This window comes from Marmota marmota, unplaced genomic scaffold (genome assembly GCF_001458135.2).
Source record: "Marmota marmota marmota unplaced genomic scaffold, marMar, whole genome shotgun sequence".
Lineage (NCBI taxonomy): Eukaryota > Metazoa > Chordata > Mammalia > Rodentia > Sciuridae > Marmota > Marmota marmota.
This window is the reverse complement of record NW_025999949.1, coordinates 8,030,820-8,053,700: the sequence shown is the minus strand read 5'-3', so window position 1 is coordinate 8,053,700 and position 22,881 is coordinate 8,030,820. Positions and strand designations below refer to the sequence as shown.

The following is a 22,881-nucleotide window of genomic DNA, read 5'->3' as shown; positions in this document are numbered from 1 at the left end:
ATTATGATGGCAATGTGATAGTGGTTACCCTTCTCATCCAATCAGGATGTGAGAAAAGTAACTGTGTGTACTCTATGATTTAGCACATACAAAAAAGAGTAATAATAATAACACAGACTGAAACTCTTTACTATTCTAGACCTCCTGCCGTAGCTTTTCCTTTTAATATGCAATCGTAAAGCAAATCCTTCTTTAGCTTCAGGGCTAGACTCTCATGTAAGAGTATTGCCTGATTTTCCAATGAGTTCTGTGCTCTCAGAGCCATAGGTTTTATTTGTTTCTTGTTAATCTTTTGTTCCCTTTAATCTCAGTTAAGTATTCTAACTAAATACTTACTTTAGGACTCACAAGAGACACAAAACTGGGAAGTTTGCTCTCAATAAGGTTTATATCAAGATGTCAATTATGTGAGGATCCTTATTTTTACTGTAGCCATAGTCTTCCCTTACTGTGAATTTAAAATTTAAAATGGCTAATAGCATAAATAGCAGTTTAAATATCAGTTACTAAAGAGAACTTTGATTTTATCAAGTCTCTCTTGTATGCCCCAAATGCTATTTATTTATATATTTGTTATTTATCCAAGGATGATTATATGTAAATAATTTACTTTTAAGTTTGTTTGTATGCAAATAGTCCAAAATCAATATACCATCACAAACACACCAAAATTTCTAAAATGTACATTTAAAAGATTTTCTAAAAATATCACAAGTTGTGTCATAGTCCAAAAGACCAAAAGCCAAATATTTTAATTGAAACTAAAAGACTTCGTGTTTAAATTTAACCCAATCATTTGCAGAGAGACCCCTGCATATAATTCATACAACACAAGAGAATAACTTTAGTGAGTTTTCTATTAATGACAATTAATTTAACCTTTATAAAGCTATCTCAGTCTTTATAAAGTCAAGATAATTATGTTTATTTCACCATGATAACTAAATGAGATGTTCAATATAAAAACAAATGGCCAAGTGTTGAAGACACAGTTGACTCATTAAACCTTAATGCCTTCTTTCTCCTCCAAGGGACAAGATTCGATTAACACTCATTAATTCTTCCTATAAGCAAAACATTTTTTGCGGACAATGTGTGAATAGAATGCCCTAAAGGGTTTAGCTATTGACAGTCATCCAAGAAGCTTCTTTTACCCTCAGTTTTCTTATTTCTAAAATGTGATCCTCATATTTACTTGATGAGGTTGTGATAGACCATATATATATATCACCTTCACCTATCAATTGTATAGCTCAAAATTGCTAAAAATTAATGAATTTTAATTATCTGATCACAAAGAAATGACGGTTATGGTATGATGCATATGTTAATAAGCATGATTTGGTCATTACACAATGGGAACATGTATAAAAACATCACATTTTACTTAATAAATACATATAGTTATTATTTGTCCAAAAAAGAAAAAAATAAAACACCTGAACAAATAAAGTACTTAATTAACAAAAATACCTATTTTACAAATAATTTTAAAACATTAATAAAAATTAAGAAATAACATCTGTACCTGTTCATAGTAAATACTCAAAATATAGTTTTTTAAATTTCATTTTCATGCCTTCTAAAGTGCTTATAAAAAGTACAAGATAAAGAAATTCCGAGGAAGTAAGTTTGGGCTTAAAATGTACCTTTCCCCAAACATTTTGGTCTAGGAATATAATAAATATATATTGCACATAGAGAGTAACTTTGTGTAGTTCCACAGGACATTTTCTATTAAAATATCTGATGCCATGCAATGCACTTAAGCTAAGTACACCTGATGAACACATTTTCTGAAATAATTTATCAAACTTGACTGTGCATGTTCCAAACAGGCAACAGTGATGTCTTAGGCAAATAGTCATTTTTAACTGAATGTATCCATTTTGTGCAGCTTCCGGGTGACACATTTATTTTTGTCAGACTTTAGTCTGCAAACACTTGGTCGCATTTATTCTTAGAAACATTACCCACTGAAGAAATATGATCCTCAGTGTTATCACAGTGTCAAAGCTTAGCTGATTGCTTCATGCTTTTGGCAATTCACAGTTATTGCTGGAATTGAATAGGTTACATTGATAATGGCATGGAAACAAGGTTTGGAATTCTTTGGGGGAGTACTGTGACTGTCAGAAGAGTCACTAGTCATCTATGTTCACTGGTGATTAAAACATCATCACATACATTGAACACACACAGGCGAACATCATATTGTGTGACTGAGAATTTAATTCCCAATGAAGTATGCACAAAAAAAAGGAAGAAGAAAAAGCAAAAATTAAAAAGAAAACAGTGTTTAGGCTCCATCATAAAATGACACAGACCGAATATCTCATTGTCCTAATCAGCTTGGAGCACATTCCTGCTATACCAAAGTGTGATTCATAAATTTATCCATTCATTCAAAAAATAGTTCTACAACAACTGTTCTGTTTCAGATTCTCTTCTGGGGGATAAGGATGTTTATCCATTTTCATTTAACAAATATTTGCTAAGTGACTATAGTGTGCCAGATATCGGTCAGACCAATGGGAAGGGGGGAAAAAAAGAAAAAGAAAGGAAGAAAGGAAGAAAGAAAGAAGTATTTCAGTCTGTGACTTTAAGGAACTTGGAGTCTGATAGGAGAGAAACTGGTAAATGACCAATTATATTTCAGAATTCATTGTTGGAGGTGAGCCTGGGGGTTACTGCAGCAGCAAAGTAAACTAAAGGGTATTAAAATTACAGGAAGGACACAGAAATGACTGCAGAATCCAGATTCCATTCAGTCTTCTTGAGGATTTTATTGAATGTTTAGTATGACTCTAGTAGTACTTGAATTTTACCTGGATGAACTTAGTCCTCACTCAGCAGCATGAGGGAGCTACCACGCCCAGAACCATCATATCTTCTAGAGAATTTGCTAAAAGTTGTAAAGCTGGAAAAAAGTCGATCCAGCATAGGCAGGTTGGCTTTAATGGGGAGATGATAGCCAATCCTTTAAAATGAAGAAGGACACTCCAGGGAGGCCACATACCATGTATATTTTCCAGGAATCCTGAGAGCATGGGGTGGGAGTCGTATAAGTAGATGCACAGGTTAAGTCTCAGAATCAAGGGCAGGGGAAAAGATGAGAATAGAGAGAGAAACTAAGGAACATCGAGGAGGAAGCATTTTTGTTTTCTCCTAAAGCAATGAAGAGTCAATATATGAGGATGGCGATAACATATGCATTTTAGAAAAATCACCCTCCTCACAATGTAGGAAGAATGAACTGGAAAATTGAAAATCTTTTGAAAGCAGGGAGACTGGATAGATGTTTTTGCCACTATTTCATTAGGAAAAAAATCTTAGCACAATCCAGTCTTCTGAGTCATGTGCAAATATTAAATTCATTTAAGATAGATACTAACTTCCTATGAAATATAAAGAAACTAAGCACCTATTGGCAAAACATTTCTAAATAACAAACTGTTAGTGAGTGAGTGGGCTGAGACTCTGGGTCCAAATGTACAATCTGGAGTCTGTACGTTATATACTGTATTACATTGGAAAGAGAAGGTAAAGTTGATTTCCATTAGGTTCTCAAAGGGATTCCTTAGGAGAGAAATAAGGCCAGAATCAAACAGAGGCAAATGGAAAGTAAGTGAGGGAGATTTAAAACTGAAATAATTATAATTCACAATAAACAATGACTTTCTAGAAGTAGGATTAAATACAACTTCCAAATTTCAAGGTTAAGTAACTGAGAAGGTGCTGATGACTTTTCAAAAATTGGGCAACAGTATGGATAGGTGGGACTAAGCAGGAAAGAGAAGGAGTTTAGTTTTTTGTCTATGGACTGAGGAGCCTTGGAGGCCAGAGGAATAGGAACCTGGAGTTCAGAAGAGAAATCTGATTGGTGTGTTCTCAGAAGAAGCAAGTGATAAAATCATTGAAGCTGCAATAAAATAATGACTCCTAACCATATGGATTGGTCATAAATCCATTGGAGAATTTAGCACAATTTGTAGGACATTTCCTTCCCACTTATCTCACACCCATAATGCAAGACACAGGCACAAATTTGTGTCATTTCAAAGAATTTAAAGTCCATTTTATAAAATGATACGGAGTAAAATCAAATCAGAACAGAAATTTTGGAGTTATTTATGGGACAGAATAAGACAGAGAGAGGGAGAGAGAGAGAGAGAGAAGAAAACTGAATTGGGGGGAAACAGGAGTGAGCAGTGTGGTAGGAAATCAAGTGAAAAGTATTCTTTTCAGCAGCAAGTGAATTTTGTAACTGGGATGTGATCTTTAATAGCAAGACTCAACTATATGACTCAAATGCATAGGATGAAGACTAAAATGAGTAAGAGGAAGTGAAAACAGAAACCATGATACTCCCAGATTCAAAACACTTGGATGTAACAGGACAGTAACAGGTTTAGGTAGGCCGGTACACAGGGGAGAGGGACAGGAGTAAAGGAAACTTAACAATAAATATCAAGAGACACGTCCATGTTTATGTACTTATTTCCCTACTAAGATATTCAAATTTCAGCTCATAGAATCCTCTGTGAAGTTCATTTCCAAAATTCCTTTACATCATCTGAACGACATAATGACTAATAGTAAAGATTTTTAAGTGATCTACATTATTTGGGCTGAAGGTCTTTCCCAGAGGCTGATTGCAGTGGTATGGGACATTTGATCATTATTTTCTGTCCTCTTCAGAGGGGAAATGAAACATTTGCTTTCTTCCCAGTGCCAAGGAGTCATTTGGCTCTGTTCTCAGAATAATTCTACCATCTGAAAGGAATTTACCTCCTGTGCAGTGTCTATTGAGTTCGAGAAGTGAATTATTCAGTCAAGGAATGAGATAGGTTGAGCTTCAGGTCCCTCGAGTTAAGAATGACTTTACAAACATCAGAAACGATGGGAGGAAATTAAAACTCCTTGAATGTCACTCACATCAACATTGATAAAAATGGGAAATATCGTTTTCATTGACCAAGGAAAAGGCTTGTTTTTTTTCCAACCACTTGTAAATGCATAATTTAACATTAGGTAGAAAAAGAAAGAAAAATACAGGAAGTCATCCGCTGAACACCACAGCGAGTACATGTTCCCATTTAATGAGGGAAATGCTTTATCTTGACAGAAAATTCTATGTCAAACATTTACAATTTCCTTAAAATGAACTACACACTATCTAGCACTTCCTTTCATAAAACCCAATGTTAGCTTAAGTGAAAAGGGACTGTTTATTTTTGGAAATAGTATATTTCTCCTTTTTGATGGAGCATGATATCTGCCTTTTGAAAACTCTTAATTTCTGTAAAAAAAATTGTGTGAAGAGTAGATAGCTCAACTAATGATAACAAAATAAAAAATAATACAGTCCTTGACCTCTCCCATGAACTATTTCTAAACCACATCTTTTAGAAACGATTTGGAAATTTGTGGTTAATTCTCATTTAGAATTGGAGTTTCAACTTCAGAAACCAGTTGAACCATCTGCAGATGGATATCTCCTGGTTCCAGCTGAGCCTGGAAGTTACCAAAAAGACCACAAAAAAGAGTGTTTCTTTGATTACCAAGAGCAAACTCCATTCTTTTTCTTGTGATTTCATAGCCTGGCTAGCTAAAGAAAAGAAACACAAATAGTTTGAATAAAAATTTAGCTAAGTCATTTCCTGGATTCATCCACACTCAAGTCAAATTCTGTAGATATTTTCTAAATCTAAGGACAAAAGGGAACAGCTGGCATTGGTTACAGATAAGTTGCAGTATTTACATGGAACCAAATGACACCCATGATTATTTTCAGAGACAATAAGAAAACAAAAGTTTGTTTAATGTATGTATCTCATGAACTATGGAGTGAAATTTCTTATATTTTAAGGGTAAAAAAATAAGTAAAATTTGAGAAATGCTACAACTGTATATCTGGTTTCAAATGTATATAAATAATATTTATTTTTAGTATAGTATTTTACTGAAAGTCAGTTTAAAGAACATTTGTAACTAGTGGTAGAAGGGACTGGGGATGCAGCTCAGTGCAGAGTACTTGTGGAACATGAACTAGGCCCAGGGTTCCCTCCTCAGCACTGCAAAAATAAATAAATGAAACTAGTAATGCAGGACATTTTCAGCTTTCTATGCAAAATCATAATTTATTTATAACTCAAGAACACCAATATTTTAACTAATTTTGAATCTCACCCTATCACTGGCTAGGATTTTGATATTCCAAGTGGGACCATCCCAGAGATACAGTCATATCAATACGGAACCTCTCAAGGAAGATCCTCCCCTTTAATGGGTTTACAAAAAAACTCAAGTTATTAAATGTAATATCTGTTCAATCAAACCCTTCTTATTTGTGTATGTATCATATCTTTGCATAAAGTCACAATACTTTTTATTTGTGAACATTCTGGTTTCATAATCAGGATGAGTTCTTTTAGGACAATGAGTTTGAACTTTGGGTTTAGTTTTATGTAGAGATTGAGTTGCAGAGGGAGGGTCGGCCAGTTGTTTAGTGCTGTTGTTCACACAGACACACATATATACACATAAAGCTAGTCTCAATTGTAACTCACCCTCCAGACTATCTCCCTGGAGCTAGGACTTCGACTATGAAGGTTTCCTCACCATGTCTTGGAGCAGCTATGATGGATGCCTTCAGAGTGCAGGAGGTGGCGTTTAGGAAGGAACAGGATTCAGACTCTCTGAGTTCTAGTCCTAGCTCTACTACCCAGTGGCTTAACATACCATACCAGATGCCTTAGGGTTTGTCTCGTGTCCTAGACAAACCCCCACACTTCATGATCCCTATCAATCTTTCCATACCTTCTCTTGGTTTTGTGCCCTACTACTGCCTCAGGAAGCCCCATGATCTGTAGAATCCCAGATAGATACCCAACTGGTAGTCAAATACTGTTCTTCAAGTATATTACACCACAAGTATAAGAATCAAAGTGACATATTTGTGGTAACAATAAACCCTCCTTTACTTAAAACTTCCAATGAAAACTTCTGTGTATGTCAGTTTTCAAAAGCATCTGGCAGCTACTTTCTATGCCTACAACATTGACCAAGGACTTTCATTACATTTTCCATAGCTTTAACTAAAATCACTTATTTGTCCCCTCATAATAAGGCACAAAAATATACCCTTTAAACTCTTCCACATGCAGGAGAAGTCTTTTGTGCAAAATCAATACATTTTAGTCAGGCTGAAAACATTACATGGAAAATTAACACACATGAGACACCTGAAATATTTTTGTTCATGAAGTGACTTTCTGAATCAGTGCAAGGGTCATGCAGTATTCACAACTTCCCAACAGGGTGCCCAAAGAGAAAACATAGAAATAAATTGTTTTAGACAGTTTTGGTTTTTTTTCTGCTCTGACTTAAAGACCCAACCAGCACAACTGTAAAGGAGGAAAAGTTTATTCAAGGGCTCACAGTTTCAGAGGTCTTAATCCACAGAAGAACAGCTCCATTCCTCAGGGCTGGAGATGAGGCTGAACATCATGGTGGGAGAGTGCGGCAGAAGGAATCAGCTCATATCATGATCAGAAAGCAGAGAGAGAGAGTTCACTCACCAGATACAAATATATACCCAAAGCCACACCCCAATTCCCACCTCCTCCAGCTACAACCTACCACTTCAGTTACCACTCAGTTAATCCCTATTAGGGGGTTAAATCACTGATTGGGTTAAGACTCTTACAACCCAACCATTTCTCCTCTGAACCTTCTTGCATTGTCTTACACACGAGCTTTTGGGGGGACACCTCACATCCAAACCATAACATGAGTATCGTGAAAAATGAGTGATTGCTTGATTAAACAAAGTTTAGTGTGATTCCATTTATATTTTTTTTGTTTTTTCTTGGTTGTTTTAAGCAGTCATAGATATTGAATATGCATTAAATTATACACAAGTCATTTCACATCAGAGGAGTCTTAGAAAGCTTCTTTAGATATACTCATCAAGCTCTAGTAGAAACATGTAGAATTACATGACATTTTACTCTTCTGCAAAAAAACAAAAAAGTACCACAAAATTAGAGATCCCGCAATAGTATAGAATGGTTTGCATGTCCACTTAGATTTAACAGTTTATGTATCTTATAAATGTATCTCAATATTATTAAATTTCATATAACTACAATTCATTATATATCATGGATAATACATTCCACATGTAATAGAGATATATTACTGTACTAGCAAAATTTTAGGAAACCTCAATCATATTGTGATGATTAATATTTTCATTGTTTTTTCCTCATCTTTTCAGAAGAGAAAATTAAATACAATTATGACTTTGTGTAATAATTCAATTTATTATCATGTCTCTGAATTAGTTCCTATCATAACACCCTGGTATCTTTGGGGAAAGAGTATAATTTGTCTATCTTATACAATGCCTAAACTATTATTTCTTAGTTTGGCCTATTTTTTAAAGTTTACACTCTCTTTCTCTCTCTCTCTCACACACACACACACACACACACACACACAAGCTTTCCATTATCAATTTTTTGTTGTCTTCATGCCTGATATTAGAAGATGAACATAATCACACACATAGTTACACAAACATACACACACATGCCCACTTTCACCTCCCCATTACTCTTCTTCTAAATTTACAGCTTCTAACAACAGTCCATAGGGTCAGAAACCAAGTAGCAGGGCTTATGGGAAGCATACCTTAAATTAATGGGAATTAGTCCTAAGTCAGTGTGACTTTTAGGCATGGACATAGGAAATCCAATGTGGATTAATATGAGCAGTCAGAGTGCTCAGGAACCTCTTCATTCATTCTTTTCCTTTCTCTTTCTTTTTTCTTCCTTCCTTCCCTCCTTCCTTCATTTCCCTCTCTCTCTCTCTCTCTCTCTCTCTCTCTCTCTCTCTCTCTCTCTCTGATGGAGATTGAGCTAAGGCCCTTGAACATGCTGGACATGTTCTCCACCACTGAGCTGCACCCCCAGACCAGGGACCTTTTCCTTCCTAGTCCTCTGATAGCTAGCATTTGAAGTTGTGGGCAGGCACAGACTCACATCTCTCCTGGGGGTTCCCATCTCCTAGATGATTCCTCTGCCTGTGGCTCTTTTATCTTCATGCCAACGTTTTTCCTCTTGTCATTTCTGCCTCCTGTCATTTTCCTATATATCCTGCTTCCACAACAATCTTCAGAACCCATTCAGAATTAAGGCCTGTTGCTGAACCACCCAGGACTCTGGGTGTGACTTTGTCACTCCAGAAAAGTATTGTTGAGGAATCCGTGACAGAAGACTCTCTGGAGTTCTGTTTGGGTTTGGCTTTACTCCAGAGGCTGATTAAAAAGTCATTAAGGGGCTGGGGATGTGGCTCAAGCGGTAGCGCGCCCGCCTGGCATGCGTGCGGCCCGGGTTCGATCCTCAGCACCACATACAAACAAAGATGTTGTGTCCACCAAAAACTAAAAAATAAACACTAAAATTCTCTCTCTCTCTCTCTCTCAAAAAAAAAAAAAAAGTCATTAAGATTCTCATCTTTATAATCGGAGTGTGGTGAAGTTAGATAGCATCTCTGGGCTTTAGTTTCCTTTTATATAAAATATAAATAAATATTTCACTTCATAAGATATTTATGAGGATTAATGAAGCATGTACAACATACTTGGCATACAAAATTCAGAGTTTAGCACATAGTAAATATTCAATGAATATTAGTTTATTTTATTATGATCATGATTATTATATTTGACCAAGAAGATGATAGATTTTATAAATTATCTATAAAATATAAACTTACAAAGAATTTAAATAGGAGTAAGATATAGCTCAGTTTCCAAAACATTGTAATTAAAATAATAATGCAGGAAGTAAATTGTGTTCAAGTGTTCCCTTATGCCAGAGTTGGAAGGACTATGGGGGAAAGAGAGTGCAGTATTTAAAAAGGAGAAGCTTTTAGCTACAGAACCAAAGACTTCAAATTAGTTAAGAGTATTTAAGAATAATAATTCACATGCTTGTTATATTGTAGCATAGCTATTTATATGTAAAACCATATGCAGTTGCCTTCTTTGTAAGCTAAGAATATCATGCTAAGGTATCCACTCAGATATCTAGGTTTGCACTCATGTGTTTTATGTGAGAAAAGATGTCAAATATGTAATTTTTAGTTTTTAAGCTTTTATGAATATATAAGCTCAATATATTTCTCTCTATATAATTATACATAAGTATATATTTATAAATATATTTATACATAATCATATCATACACATATAATTTATATCTTATATATTTAAATATATAATCTAAATATATTTTTGTATATATTTTTTAAAGTCATTGCTAAGTCTCCCTCATATCTGCCCACTGGATATTGAAACTTGTGCTATCTGGAAATCTGTTCATTTTTCCATATCTGTGAAATGGAATGTATTACCTTCTTTCACTTTTAAAAGTCCTTTTAAATTAGGATTCTAGGGAATGTCTCCAAAATGGCCTATAAAATGCCCACACACCTGGCTAAAGTATATAGAATCTTTTCAATCAAATATTTGCTTCTTTTCACCTTGTCAGATTTATGGTTTGTACTCAGCCATATGCTCAGTGAACTTCAGTGACCTGTTGAAATCACAGATTTAGGGTCAATTTCTAATGCTATGATCTGCCTAATGATGGCAGCTCAAAAAATTTCCCAAGGATTACCCTTGAATAAACAACTTGATCCACATGTATTCTAACGTTTGCTAAATACTGGAAAGATATGAATCATTAGCCACATTTAGAGTTTAAAAAGAATGTTTGAATAATTGATTTCTCACAGCAACTTGTTGGGAAATGGTTAGGAAGAAAGGCTTTGGTGTTTTACATTGTCTCTGGTAGCAAGGCTAATTGCTATTTATGTTCTCTGCTAAGGTTACTGAGACTCAGAATTACCAATTCCACATTCCAGGAAGTTTTCTCTGGAGGGTTCATCTGAATTGAAGTGACCCTCTGCCTCAGCTTTTATGGTCCTTCCCTGAAGTCAGTCTGGTGGAAGATGTACCATCTGGATTGAAACTGGTGAAATGCAGGGAAGAGCAAGATATAGGGAACAGCTGCTGGCATTGGAGTCTCAGGTTGCTCATTGACTAAATGTTGGCTGGTGAAAGACAGACATGCACCTGCTTATGTCCCTATTCTTTCCCTTTGAATGACAAAGATTGGATGTACAGATAAGGCTACATGAAAAGAATGAATGATGATTCTTCTGAAGACTTCTAGATTTATTTTCTGATATTGGTATGAGGGAAGTCTTTGAACTGACATACCAGACTCTCAGAATTTAGCTCAGATAAGCTTTCTACATTTTGTATTTTTTATCTCTTCCAAGCAGCCTTCCATGAGTCCACTTGGCAGATGGAGTATGTTCTTCTTGCATGTGCCTAGGGCACTTGACACATACTTCTAAGACAGTTATTGTCATCATCCCATTTTTTTTTTTTTTTTTGGTAATACCTTTAAACTGGTAACATCATAGTCCTAGAAGATTTCTCCAGCTGTCTTGTGACCAGGTAGATAGCCAACAGATGTGAGTCAGAGCAAAGATACAGAAGCCAAATCCTGATCACATTGTTTGAAACCTGATCATGCCTCACCTAGAGTTCTACCCTGGATTGTTCAATGACATGATTCAATACATTTTCTTTTTGCTTAAACTGGCTTGAGTTGAGTCTGCCCCTGCCATGAAAGATCTACTCACATAATCTTACTCCCATCCAGCTGTGATCACATTAAGGGTAGGATTGTATTTTCTTATGTCTCTATCTCTGTTGCCTAGGAAGTCTTATTTATAGCAGATGGTCAATCAATATTTGTGGAATTAATTAATTAAGAGGAACATGACGAAGAAGACCAATAAAAATGCCACAGTCTAATTATCTTATATTTACACTTACATTAATTTTTAACTGATGACACCCAGGAGAGGAAGCAGGGTCAGTGAGAGAGAGACAACACAGGGTTCGGAAGGAAAGATTAGGTGACAAAATGAATGAAAGCCGTGGTGGTAGTAGGGACTGCCTGACAGATGGTAGAAATAGGGATCATGAGTTCGAGAGAGGCAAATGCAGAGTTCAAAATGCTTATGTATCTTAGAATTCTCTCTGGAAGTTTGAAGCCATGTTAGATAGTTTGCAATATGAATTTATTTATAAGGAATAAAGATCCAAAAATGGAATCCTACTAAACATGTGCATAGTGGGTGAGGAGAAGAGAAAGCCATAAAGATAAAGGAGAAAGCACAATTAGAGACATAGAGAAGGGAACAGGAGGGACCAACACAAAAGACGTGGAATAAATACAAAGATGACTTCTACAGTGTAGAGGGAGTAGAGGAGACATAGCCCCGATCCTCATGGTAAATCCTAAACATCATATAAAAAGTGACAGGAGACTGGAGTGGGATTTCATCTTTTAAAAAGTGGAAAATTTTAAAGGCACTTGTAGGAAATATGATAGAAATCTACTAGAAATGACCTAGTGCTTGCAATCTAGAATGGGGGTAAGAAAGTGAATGAAATCTCACCTGTCTGCAGGCCAGGATTTGCCCATGCAAGGATGAATGGGTAGAAGGACAGTCGATAGGGACTGAAGTGAAAGCCACCTGAAACATTCGCAGATGTCTGAGTGAAAGCTAGTGGCTAGGAAGAAAGAAAGGGGAGGCTAAGAAAGGGTTGATAGAATGGCCAGGATCTAGTAGAGGAAAGACATACTCATTAGGGATTAAAGAATAAGAGAGGAAAAGATGAGTTTGTGGTCAAAGGGGGAACTTTAGGTGTAAAGACCAATTTTTAAATTCATTCTATTTTATTAAAAGTTCCAGCCACTTTGAGAGTTAGATGAAGACTTCTGTCAGGTCTCTGACTGCCCCAGCTCTGTCTAGTTGGTACTTGGTATACTCTTCCATCAGGGATTCTGTCCCTCTCTTATCATCTATCACACATTACTCTGGCTATCTTTTCCATCTAATTGAATCTCAAGACCTTCTAAAAATTTTTAAAAATTAGTGCTGATCCTGGCAAAGTTCAGCAAATTCATCTTTGTGACTGTGTTTTAAAATGTTTTACAATATCTACACATGACCTTGAGCTTCAGAGTGCTCCTATAGTCAATGATATAGGCCTCAAAAAAGTTACAGCCATCAGGCTGGTATATGCATCATACATCATTTTATCTTAAATGTTTAAAAATCTTAACTATTAAGGTGAAGTTTATCTGGTTAAATTGCCTGTTTCTTTTAGGCTGGAATAACAATGGTATAATCTGAATATTTAGTGAATGATGTAAGTTAATTAATCATGTTTGATGAGGACAGGCCAGGTAGGTACGATTTTACATACAACCAGTCTTGCCCTGGGTTCATTAGATACAAAGTCTGAACTTGAGGGTGGAAGGCAGCAGCTCCCAGCACTCCATAGACTGAATTGACTGGCCTTCCATGCTCTGCTCCTGTTTCAAGGTTGCCATGAACAGTGTTATTATCATTATCATGTCAACAATGAAAATCACCATTTTAAATGTTTCACTCACTCTGTTTGTAGTTCACATAACTATCACACTTTATAGATTAAAATAAATCAATAAATACAAACCCTGGAGGTCAACCTACCCTTATATAGGGCATCTTCTTTAAATCATAGTATATTCTAAAAGTAGCAAAGGTAAGCTGTGGAGAAGCTTTTAAGTTGATTTTTTAAATGATTCAGGGCTATAATTGTAGCCTGAATCAAACTTTCAAGCATAATGGTGGCTAATTAATAAGTAATTAAAAGCAAGCAGTCTAATCATTTTGGAAAGAATGTATCTATGTCTTCTGAAAAATATATTTCATTTTTTTAAAAAATAATGACTTAAATTTTAATGAAATGAAATCTTTGTGTCATATATATTACCATCGCAATAACAAAAATTCACAATATAACCATAGTACTAGTTGGACCTTTGATGTTAGAATCTTCAAACCAGTTTCCCAGGTATAGATATGATTTAGAACACATAGAGCAAGTTTCCACAAAAACAAGATACTGACCAGCTTTCCCCCTTCTTTTCTATCATTGAAAGCATATGTGAAATAGCTTCCTTCTTCCCACACAACAGCCCCTCCACTCACATCTTCCTGAAGTGGAAAAGAAAGGGAGGGGGAGGAGGCTGAGAGGAGAAAGGGAGTGTATTCTCCTGAACCACCACATATGGGAGGGCAGGAAGTGGTATATTCAACAAGCGAAGCATTTTCTCCTTAGATAAATGATTCTCCATCTCTCGCCCCCAAAAGAAAAGTGGGTTTACCAGTGGGTTCTGTTGACCACATCTTCCTGTTTTTTTCATACTTTCAAAGAATCATAAATTTTAGTTGGTATTTCTTTACATCCCTATTTTAGGCATTTAATTGGACTATTTATTTATTTATTTTAATTTATAACATGAGAAAAGTATTTAGCTTTTAGGAAGGTTTTGTTTTTAAAAAATAATGGTCCATAAAGTTGAAGTAAGTGAACACTATTGAACTACATTGACACTTTGAAAACAATACCTTTATATAATTGATTAATAGGCCCAGTGCCATAAAGATGGTTTTTAAGCGTGTATATATACATTTTAATTGATATTTTCCTATATTCTATGCAATACTTCTTCACTGTGATATGAACCTATAATCTTTTAGTTTACTTGATTCTGTGTTGATATTGCAATTGTAATAATATACAGCTCTAATTGTTAATACATTCAGGCAAAACAGTACAGATATGAGCTATATAGAAAAGTATAATGTCATTAAATGCTTTAATACATTTTTACATTTTTTGTTGTGGCAGAATATCTGATATGAATGTTTCATTTTCTTGAAAAATAATTTAGTATGTTTGAAAAATTGAAACATTCACACTGAGATAGTAATTCTTTCCACAAAAATTAGACTCATTGTTACCTAGAAATTAACAAACATTATGCAAGTAAAATTTAAGTCAGGTTATTATTTTAGATTTTCTCAGTATTTAAAAATCAATTTAAAAGCATTAATTCATAGTTTAGTTTTGCCATTTTTATTATAAAAGACCATTGTAAAATAAACTAATTGAAGACAGATTCTTATTAAGCAACAGAAAATGTTAGCAGTGATACTGCAAAATATTCTTAATAAGTTTTAAAGTTAGGTAAATTGAGCATGGTATCCCCACATCTGTAATCCCAGGTACTCAGGAGACTGAGGCAGGAGGATCACAAGTTTGAGGCAAGTCTGTGCAACTTAGTAAGACCCGGTTTCAAAATAAATTAAAAAGAGGGTTGGGAATGTAGCTCAGTGGTACAAGCTTGTCTAGCATGCTGACTAAATTTCCTGTCTTCACTTGACTATTGGTGATTATTTCCCCTTTAAAACTTAATTTCAAAGTCTTATTCATTCTATCAATCATATATCATTAACCTGATAATTTAGCTTCAGGGCATTAAACAAAATACAAAGTGCTATTATATTTTCTTTCAAGGTAGTTAAATTGGATCATAAACTCTTTTCTACTTCCCAAATCTAATTATTTTGAGAGTTACTTTGTGTTTTGGTTTTTGTAAAATTTATAGGAATTTATCACTATAAAGCCACAAAAGAAAGGTGCTACCTTCTTTTAGTGTTTTAAACTGCAATGCTACATTTTGATGCTTGAATTTTTCTTCATCTCTTACATCTCCAAAAAATGTTTTGGCATCTTTCTGAACTTTCCCAGGACTGGGCATATAGCTCAGTGGTATAGCATATGCCTAACAAGTGTGAGGCTCTGGGTTTGGTCCATAGAATCACACACACAAAAATAAATGAATAAAATTTTCCTATGAAATGTAGATAAGAATGTTTTAGAAATTTTTCAGGAAACATTGACATAAATTGCTACCAGTTAGAGGTATTACACGACTAGTTTATTTGTCCTTTGAATTGATGTTTTGGAAAAGATATATAGAAAAACCAAAATTAAGAAATTAGAGAGAATTTTTTAATATTTATTTTTTAGTTTTCAGTGGACACAACATCTTTATTTTTATTTTTATGTGGTGCTGAGGATCAAACCCAGCGCTCCACGAATGCCAGGCGAGCGCCTTACCACTTGAGCCACATCCCCAGCCCAAGTAAACTATAAATATGCAGTTAGAAATTGCCTTGTAACTTTTTTTTCCATTTTTTAATTTTGTAAATCACCTGTAAAAATCTGATATTGTCTTTATGTTTGGTTTTTGGTAAATGCAATATTGACATTTATGTCGAGAGAATGAAGTCATGTGTAGCTACTCTTGAAGTACATGTGGGTGTTAAAGGTACTGATATTCTTATTCATATATTGCAATCTTTTTTTTTTTTGCAGTTTTGCTAAAAGGAGGAAAAAGAGAGGAAGAAAAACCATTTAGAGACTGTGCAGATGTATATCAAGCTGGTTTTAATAAAAGTGGAATCTACACTATTTATATTAATAATATGCCAGAACCCAAAAAGGTAAAACCAGAAGTGTTTGTTTATGGGATGATCCTAGTTGAATTGCTGGATGATAATCAGATTGATTTGTGAGCTTGTTAAATGGAAAAACAAAAAGTGTGTGTGTGTGAGCTCATTTCTCCCAAAGATAACTTTGTTTCCCAGGCCCACAGGGGACAAAACCCTATTGTACAGATGTACTCTAAACCTTGTATTGTTTATTCCTTTTTCACATTAGCATTCCCTTTATTCATTGCTATTCATGGGATGTCTCATTGCTCAGAAATTTTGTCTTGCACAGATCAAATGTTGAAGTCACACCTATCTTGAGTGCATGAGGAAAAGCAGCCATATTCCAAAGCCCCGAGAACTTAGAGGGTTCCCATCCTCCATGAGGGGTGTGGGGGAGCAGGGTATATAGCAGGGTGCAAGCTATTTACAGATTACTGCTCCTATTAAAGTGGGATAATCGTACCCTGTCTTAACTCATAATTTTGAAAGGCTTTGCTTTTCATATTTACATAAAAGAGCAGGTTGGAGAACAGACTTCTCCTTATGTTGAACAAGCCCCAAAGTAAACATTAAAGTAAGCAAGCAGTATCTTCCTGCTGTCACCTCTCTTTTCTGTACCACCCCTGTTATTTTCTTATTAAAATATCCATGCCTTCATTCAGTACTATTAAGTGGATGCCATTTATTTGTCAGTCACTATCCAAAGACATCAGTTTGGAATAAACAGTTTCCAGTGTAGTAGTGATAAGAGATATTTACACAGATAGCTGTAAAATACTGTGGAAGAGTTGTGATGCAGATGGTTTTTCTGAAGCAGGGAATATGGGGAGCATCGTGGTGAGGCAGCCAAATAAAGTGGGATTAGAGGTGAGAGCAGAGCTCTCAATGTGAAAAAGCTTTAGCTAGACACCCAAGGTCCAAAGCAGATTGCCTACTCTTGCAGCACAGACAAACTTTCCTCCCCTCTAAATTACCTGTCACAGTCTCCTTTCTTCTGGGTACTGTGCAAATGTTTCTGGAAGGCCTTCCTTGATTCCCCAAGCAGACTTGCAGGACTTTCTCACTACAAGTTCTATGAGGCAGGGACTGTGTCTTTTTTTTTTTTTTTAAAGAGAGAGAGAGAGAGAGAGAGAGAGAGAGAGAAGGGAGAATTTTAATATTTATTTTTTAGTTTTTGGCGGACACAACATCTTTGTTTGTATGTGGTGCTGAGGATCGAACCTGGGCCATACGCATGCCAGGTGAGCGCACTACTGCTTGAGCCACATCCCCAGCCCCAAAGGGACTATGTCTTTTAATTTTTGATTTTCTGGAAACTAGCATGGTTTCTGCTTATAGTAAGTCCTCAATAAGTATGTGCCAGGATGAATGAATGAATGAATGAATGAATGAATGAATGCTGATGATAATGTCAACACTTTTCTGTAGTATACAGTAAGCAAATATAACTTTGTCTTTCTGATAGTTGGTTTCCTTTGATAAACAAGATACGTGAATCTTTGAGACTAGTTTGCCAGATGTCGTGTCATTGCTGAGACAGAGTCTGGTTGATAATTCAGGTCAAACTCTGTTTCTCTTTTTACTGCTATTATCTCTCTCCAGATTCCCAAAGTTCTAATATATTAGGTTGGCTCAAAAAATTTTTCCTCTTTTCTGGGACAACATTTTCTTTCCAAAAGTGACTTTGAGGGTTTTTCTACAAGTGGGAAAAGGATGGGTGTGAATAAGTACAGGAGGCAGGAAAGGTGGCACGCACAGTTCCATATATTGCCCCCTCAGTTACCTACCGGACAAGTTTTGTTTCACCTGTTCTGTGCAAGATTTCATTTCTCTCAAATGCTCACGGTTTAAAACAAGACAAAAACTGTGAACATAAAATGGTAAGTCTGAGAGTGAGGAGACTAGAATAAGAAGGAAAGTTTGGGTATACTAAGGTCAACCTATGCTTGAAATCACAAACACACTCACACACACACACACATACACACAGAGAGAATACACATAACATATAGGAAAGTGTTTAAGAAACTGTCCTGGGGTAGGAGAGGGAAGCAAAAATGAATATACTCTTGATTTATCTACAGAACTGCCTTAAATCTCAAAAAACCCCTAATTTATTATCAGTCGAACCGGAGCTTATAGCTTGAAATAAAAACAAAAATGTCATTAACTAAAAATATTAAGTGACTCTCCTTTTAGATTTTTGAAGATCCTGTGGTATGTATCAAAACAGAAACAGAATTTTCAGGCTTTTCAGATTGAGAACTTTCAGACTTCTAGAATTTTTCCCTACATCACCAGTAATACCAGGTGGCCCTTGCGGATGGAGAGAAGCAATTTAATTCATAAAATTCAGTTCATATGTAAGCATAGCTCAACTCTAGTTCAAAATATTTTGAGATGCAAACGATGCACAGACTATATGCAGAACCACTGCTCTTGTTAGGATAGGAAAATATCCTTTTCTAACTCACAATCTAGGAGAATTTCCATATTTATAAAAGAGCAGGCTTAGGATCCACTTTACTGGTTCAGTGGCTGCTTCTCAGTTGTTTACATGGAGACAGCATGATTTAAACTTATGCTTCCCCCAAATAGTGTATTTTACATAAAATGGAGCTTCAGAATTGTTCTTGGATAAATAAAATATTTGAGAAATCTATTTACGTGGGGGAACAAACCCAGTGCTCCTTGCATGGTAGAGATGTTTTCTACCACCCAGCCCCTAAATTTGAAAAAAAAAAAAAAAAAGGTAAAACATTAAATCCACAATGTCAAGTCACTTTTGGATGAAATTTCTGAGTTGTGAGCTTATGAAAAAATTGTAACTTGAGCAAGTTCACAGGAATATCAGTATATCCGTGAGAGGCAAATTTTAGCACCGTAGAAACTGCTCTAAAAATGGCTTCTCAAAGGAAAGACGTTCTTACATGACTTGGTCAGGACTATCAGTAGGTTTAGTTATGATTGGGTTTGTTTTTATTGGAAATAAAACAAATGGTAGCAGAGTGTGACAAGAACAGGGGTGACTGAGCTAGGGGGAGAGAGACTCTGAACTTAGGTGCTTCCTTTCTTACTTTATTCCCTCCCCTTTATGATCGTGGATTCTCTCACAAGCGGTAATACTGCTCTATTGTTCAGACTGATGTAACTACATTTATTTTTAATAAGTAACACATTTTGACTTAAATCCCTTATTATGATCACTTAGTGTGACCCTGGTAAGAACACATATTGTATGAATTTCCTCAAAGAAATTCAGAAGCTGGTTAATGCATTGGTTCAAATGTACAGAGCATTAACGGCTTGCCAGCTCCTGATCTGACTGCTTTTCTTTCATTTGCGCTCACTCATTTATTCTTTTCAAAAATCATATGAAATGAGTGTCCCCATTACCTCTATTTTAGACAAATAGTTTGCCCAAATGACATAATTGGTAAATGTTGAAAACTGGCTTTGAAACAAAGGACTCTGACTCCATATTGCACCATCTTAACTAAAGGCTTAAGCAGGGTGATTATATTAGTGATGACTGAAGTTGCACAATTCATAATTTTGAACATGAACTTACTTCCAAGTGACATAGGCAAGGGTTTATTATTAGAAAGTGAGTAAATTGATTCATGTTCTTAGTATAATCTACCTCACTCCCCACTATCCTGTAATTTTACTTTCTTCTTCTATCTGATATAAAATCAATGATGTTTTCTTAAACATGTAAAAATCACTAAAAGAAAACCTTGTTTTTTGGACTTTTACCCTTCTTAATAGACTGGGAATTATAGATAAAAAGTTTGGTGCTACACTTGGATATGCTTAGCAATAGTTTTGATCATTTTAATGCCTTTAAAATTTCAAGAAATTCAAAACAAGCCTATAAAAATAACCCCAAATACATATACTATGGAATATGAAATAATCAATAAAATTGGGCTATTTTAGACAATTGATAAGATCTTTTAAAATAAGTTATTTATCTTTTAAGCAGTGTAATAGTTGCAAATTTAACAGAATTGTTAGTCTTTGTTTTGCCTGACATTGTTCCGTGCTAAAACAGAAATGTTTGCAAAAGCTTGAAAAGTGTTGTCTTTTCAAATGTCATGTGGTTTCCTAGGGTGATTTAATTTTTCAAGAAGATAGAAAAATGAGAATTCCATCTTTTACTTCTTTCTTTTTTGCTTTGATAGTATTAATGGCTTGTGGTTATTTCCTTCTCTGAATTCCCTTCAATGCATGGTACTAGGAAACAGGATTTTCTCTTTCATTTCATAATTTTCTAAAACCAAATGCCCTATAGCCATCTTAGTTTCATCCAAAAAAATAAACCATTAAATCATAACACTTATTGTAAAATATTAAAAATTTGCTCTGAACTCATAATTCCCCTAATTCTTGGAAAAGGACTGTAACAAATGTGTTAAGACTTTTTGATTTAAGGTTATGGAAAAATAATTAATGTCCACAAAGCTAATCATTCCAACTTGTATGAAACATAAAAGCATAAAAAGTATGTGAATCAAATTTCCCCTTTTTGTTTGGGTTTAGACCGCTGTATTATGTTAAAAGGTGTTTAATGCTCCAGAGCTTTGACCTTGCCTGGGATAGGAGCCAGTTCAATCTTTTCTTGGATAGAAGTAAGCCCAAGTCATATGATCAATACATGCAACAGGCATAGTAAATGTAGTGGGCCTTGTCCACAGGAAGAACCGCCAGATAGCACTGACCACAGAGTGCTGGCAAGTGAACTTTTCAGGTCCTTTCATGTTTCAAATCTTTCTGAAACTGATCTTCTATTTTCTGGAACTTGTTTCATCTGTTAGGCATAGGATTTTAATTTTTATTCTGACTATTGACAAAATAACTGCTTTTTTTTAAAGAGTGAATCCAACTTCTTAAAGACTGAAAAATACCATGATCAAAGATTAGTGATGCCAATACTGTTAACTAGAAGCCAGTGAATATAACTGTAGGGAATTTTATTGAACTTCTGCATATTTTGAATTTTCTATATTCCATATTATTCATAGCAAGTTAATAATATAAATCATATGCAATGTTCTATATAATAACCATATTGTAATATATTAAATATTATATACACAGTGATATTATATAATATAAATACATGTTATCTGTAAAATGCATGTAAGAGCCGGGTGCTATTTGTGCACACCTGTAATCCCAATAGCTTGGGAGGCTGAGGCAGGAGGATCTTGAGTTCAAAGCCAGTATCAGCAATTTAGCAAAGCACTAAGAAACTTGGGGAGACCTTGTCTCTAAATAAAAAATATTAAAAAGGGCTGGAAAAGTGGCTCAGTGGAAAAGTGCTGGATTCAATCTCCAGTACCAAATAAATAAATAAAAATAAAATGCATGTAAGAGATAAGAACAATGGCAATGCCTATTGCTTGCAAAATAATACTCTAAAAACTCTATGCACATTGGCTCATTTAATCCTCACAAAAGATGTAAGAGAGCAGATGTGGGAATCTGAATCTACACAATCCAGCACTCAAGTCTGTGCCCCTGAGCAATGTGTCATTCTGCTCTCTTATACCCAAATTCAACAAATGGAGACTGTTCGACTGTTATCATTGCTGCCATGGAGTCTTGATAAGAATTGTGACATATGTCAAATCCCTTGACCTTTCAGAATCTCAGCTTCCAAACCTGTAATCTGCCTGGGTAATTTCTACCTCCCCATGAAGCTCTGTCTCTCTCTGGGTCTCTATCTAAGATGCAATCTCAGCACTTCTTAACATTTCCAAGTAGCTGGGTACCTTCTTAAAAGGAATGTTGTCTTTTCTAAAAATTTGTGAGTGATTGTAAAACAAAGCCATAGAATTTTTATAACACTTAACAGCCATTAAAAACTAGACAGCATAGTTTTTTTTCTATATATACTCTTTTCTTCTGACAGAAAGAAGAAGGGTGAGGGAAAGAAAGGAAGGAAGGAAGGAGAAAATTTGGGATTACCAATGACAGCAGGGTAAAATTTAATTGAGAAATGAGTGAAATTTGTTTTCCTTAGCAAAATGTGTCCTTGACATTTTAATTTTCCTTTGTTCTGATTTAAATGTCATCAGGAAAGTTTCACCTGCTGAATTACCACCTATGCCCCCTTTTAAGCTGTGCCATCTGATTTTATGCTCATAGCAGTCCTGCAATCTCTCAGATCAAGATCACTAATGGCTTCTTCATTTCAAATTTACATATATATTTTCTTAATTTTTAGTTATCTTGATTTCTCTCAAATATTTGATTATCACATCCCAAACTCAGCATATATACCCAGTTTTGTTTGCAAGTTTTCTTATTTTATTTTTTTAAATATTTTTTAGTTGTGGATGGACACAATATCTTTATTTATTTATTTTATGTGGTGCTGAG

At 35.1% G+C, this 22,881-nt stretch overlaps 1 protein-coding gene across 4 annotated transcripts in view; it reads left to right on the top strand.

Moving 5' to 3' along the window:
- The window catches only part of Angpt1 (angiopoietin 1), a 228,026-nt gene that overhangs the window by 153,835 nt on the left and 51,310 nt on the right, over positions 1-22,881 (top strand). For all 4 annotated transcript variants that reach the window (XM_048802014.1, XM_048802012.1, XM_048802013.1 and 1 more), the window contains one exon: positions 16,373-16,500. In XM_048802014.1, the coding sequence (XP_048657971.1) occupies positions 16,373-16,500 (128 nt within the window). The remainder of the gene's footprint in view (positions 1-16,372; positions 16,501-22,881) is intronic.